The sequence below is a fragment of the Sardina pilchardus genome, chromosome 17, assembly GCF_963854185.1.
Source record: "Sardina pilchardus chromosome 17, fSarPil1.1, whole genome shotgun sequence".
Taxonomy (NCBI): Eukaryota; Metazoa; Chordata; class Actinopteri; order Clupeiformes; family Clupeidae; genus Sardina; species Sardina pilchardus.
In genome coordinates, this window is record NC_085010.1 from 13,544,778 (window position 1) to 13,548,129 (window position 3,352).

Here is a 3,352-nt window from a genome sequence, read left to right on the forward strand (position 1 = left end):
ATGCAGTTGGCACCACTTTCGAAGACAAGATAGAACACGTAGGTCACATCCTTCTCATGAATGATAAATGATTACCACATCATTGTCATAAAAGACAAGATGGAGCGTGTAGATCACATATTTGTGACGACTACAGCATTCTCAGATGAGTTACTAATGTACCTTTTGTCATTTCCATCTCTTTCTCTCTTCCTCTCCATCTGTCTCCTTTCTCCCCCTCTCCCTCCCTCACTCCTTCTCCTCTCTCTTCCTCTATCTCCCCCTCTCTCCCTCCCTCTCTTTCCTCCATACCTCCCTCCCTCTCTTCTTTCTCTCCTTGCCTTTCCCTCCCTCCCTCACTCTCTTCTCTCTCCTTCTCTTTCCCTCCATATCTCCCTCCTCTCCCTCCCTCCCTCCATCTCTCTCTCTGTCCGTAGTTCCCGACTCTGCTCCATGCGCCGCTCCCGATGCCCCTGCCCAGCCTGGATGGCCCGTCCTCCTCCTCCCCCCTCCTCCTCTCCTCCAGCGCAGCTCAGAAGTCCTGAACCCCGATCCCACCTGACTGGACAGGACCACAGCAACAACAACAACAACAGCAACAACAACAACAGCAACGACAGGCTGACATGGGCCGAGCCCAGCCGAACCGAACCAAACCAAACCAAACCGCGCAGCGCTGGGCCAGTGTATGAATTCATGATCCATTTAGGGGGTTGGTCCTATTTACCCCCCCTTCGTCATTGTAAACAAGAACCACTGTTGTTGTTGTTGTTGTTTTTTATTATTATTATTGAAGCCAAATGTAGTCCATGCAATCACATCTCAAAAGGTTGAGGAGTGACAAACTGCAAAAAAAAAACCCAAACAAACAAAAAAAATGCTGAGTGAGCTTTTGTTGGTAGGGGGCGTTGTGCATTCCCTTTAGGCTGTCATGCCGTCATATGTAACTGAAGCTCACGGACACACACACACACAATACATACATAATCGAAGCCAAAAACATGCTTACCAAACCACCAATACACCACAAACACAGACAGGAAACACACGCACACAGACACACACACACACACACTCACAAACAAACACACACACTCTTCTGTGGTGCTAGTGTTGCAAAGTTCATCTGTTTATTTCAAACTCAAGGCACTTGAATGTATTGCTTCATATGCAAACAGCTCTCTCTCTCTCACACACACACACACACACCTCTCACACATACAAAACACACCTCTCTCTCTCACACACACACTCACACACACACAAACACACTCACACCTTATCACACTACAGTTCTCATTCTGGTTCTCGTCTCTGGCCTGTTCAGGATCCCTGGTCCTCTGTGCCCCTGTAGGGCCATCCCTTTCTCTACATCTCTGAGCCTAACTAGCTGAGTCCATGCAGACGTTAAAGGTGCCATCAGTGGGTTTTGATGTGGGGAAAACATGCAATGCTTTTAGACCTGCAGTAATAATGGTGTGTATAGATATATGTCTATATATATATTATAGCTGGATTAATGTTCCTGTTTCTTCTGTTCCTTTTTAGATACTTTTACAGTCTTTTTAAACGTATTTGTTGATTTGTTTGAGGGTAAAAAAAAATACAATTCATATGTAAACAAATACATGAAAATCAGTTAAAAGAGAGAAGGACCATGAATATAAAGGGCACAGTAATATTGGGGAGTAACATCATCATTGTAGGTCGAAAGGCATTTCATTTTTTTCGGTCATGCTTTATTTGGATCATCCTCTACAGATTATTTAACAACACAGATACTACAATTATAAACAAACCATAAACATAAACAAACAATCTGCCACAATTTGTTTACTTTTATGGTTTGGGGGTGGTGTTGTTTCAGTGAGAAATTAGATAGACTGGGCTTAAATTTCAACAAACCATCTGTGAAGTCTCGTAGACGGGTGTATCCAAATAAAACATGGCCATTTTTGACAACAAAAACCTGGTTAGTACACCTTTAACACTATACTACCGAAAGCTTTATACCGCCATGCCTATTTTTGTTTTGTTAAAGAAGCAAACTACACGCTGTGAATGGGTTGTTTGTGATTCTCGTGTATGTTGTATTATATTGTATTGTATGCACTGTCGTATGCTTCAACTGTGTTACCGTCTGTGCCTTGCCTTTGTAAGAAACGCAAAAAATGTATTATTTCCATTTTTTTGTAGACGAGATTCCAGATAAACATTGGAAAGAAAATGAAAATGAGCTTTATACTAGCTTTTCTTATTTTTTCATTATGAAATTGTTAACAAATGTATTCTCATATTAATTTTATATTTGTGCTTTCTGATGAAATACACAGTTTGTTGTTTTTTTGAATAAAATGAAGCATTGAATGCTATATAACAATGGCTGGTGCATGTGTGCATGAGTGTAATTCTGATGTTCCAATGAGAACGTCTGGAGACACGTACAGTAGGCATATTGTCTAAACCCACCTTGCATTGCGGGGGCTCTTATGCCATTAATATATAGGGCAGTGAAGGGGACGACAGGAAGTGAGTGGCAGGGAGAGATGGGGTGGGATGGAGAAATGACCCAGGGACCCCTGCACGAGAAAAATTTGCTAAAGAACCACAAATGCTGCTGTCGCATGCCTCATAAATGCCACCCATCAATGGTTCTTTAAAACAATTGGTTCATCAAAGGAACCCATAAGGGTTCTTTAAAGCCTTTCTTTCTAAGTGTATGGGCACTTTGGAGGCGCATGTGGTGTGGGCACTGTAGCCCTTTTCTGCCCCATTTTATGTTTTGTTTTTGTTCAGCTGTAACTTTAGTGTTTTGGGCACCATATCTATTTGCGATCTGGGGGATATTTTATATTTGATCTGGGAAAACCACATGGTGGAATTTGACCAAGTTATGATTGTGATACCATCCTCCTAGCAACATCCAAGATTTCGGGAGGATGGTATCCAGGATTGCCAGGAGACAGTGTCAAAAATGTTGCTAGGATGATATTAGAATCTCAAGTTGGCCAAATTTCATTAGAAAGGTTGAAACGGAGCAAAAATCAAGGATTTTTGAGTGCACCATGTGATGGGTTTTCATAGATCACATCACGTTTTATGTTTTGTATTTGTTTAGCTGTTGTTGTGGTTTTGGAACCATATCTATTTATTTCTCAGCATCTTTGTTGGTGTGCAATCAGAGACTTCAGGAGGTGTATGTGCAGTGTTAAACGGCACAGAGAGGTTTTTGTTCTGCATGGTCCGGTCTGGTATCGGTATTGGGCCATCTTTGGATTTGTTGTTTTGGTGGGGTTGGTGGCCAGTTTTACATTAACTTTAATTCATTTCATAGACCCTATCATTGTCCAAAGTGACTTACAGTAGGCCTACA

At 41.9% G+C, this 3,352-nt stretch overlaps 1 protein-coding gene across 1 annotated transcript in view; it reads left to right on the forward strand.

The window, feature by feature from the left end:
* elk3 (ETS transcription factor ELK3) overlaps nucleotides 1-2,355 on the forward strand; it is a 25,594-nt gene extending 23,239 nt beyond the window's left edge. The window contains exon 5 of the mRNA XM_062518340.1: nucleotides 417-2,355. Coding sequence (XP_062374324.1) covers nucleotides 417-524 — 108 coding nt within the window. The 3' untranslated portion in view covers nucleotides 525-2,355. The remainder of the gene's footprint in view (nucleotides 1-416) is intronic.
* Nucleotides 2,356-3,352: the final 997 nt, after the last annotated feature.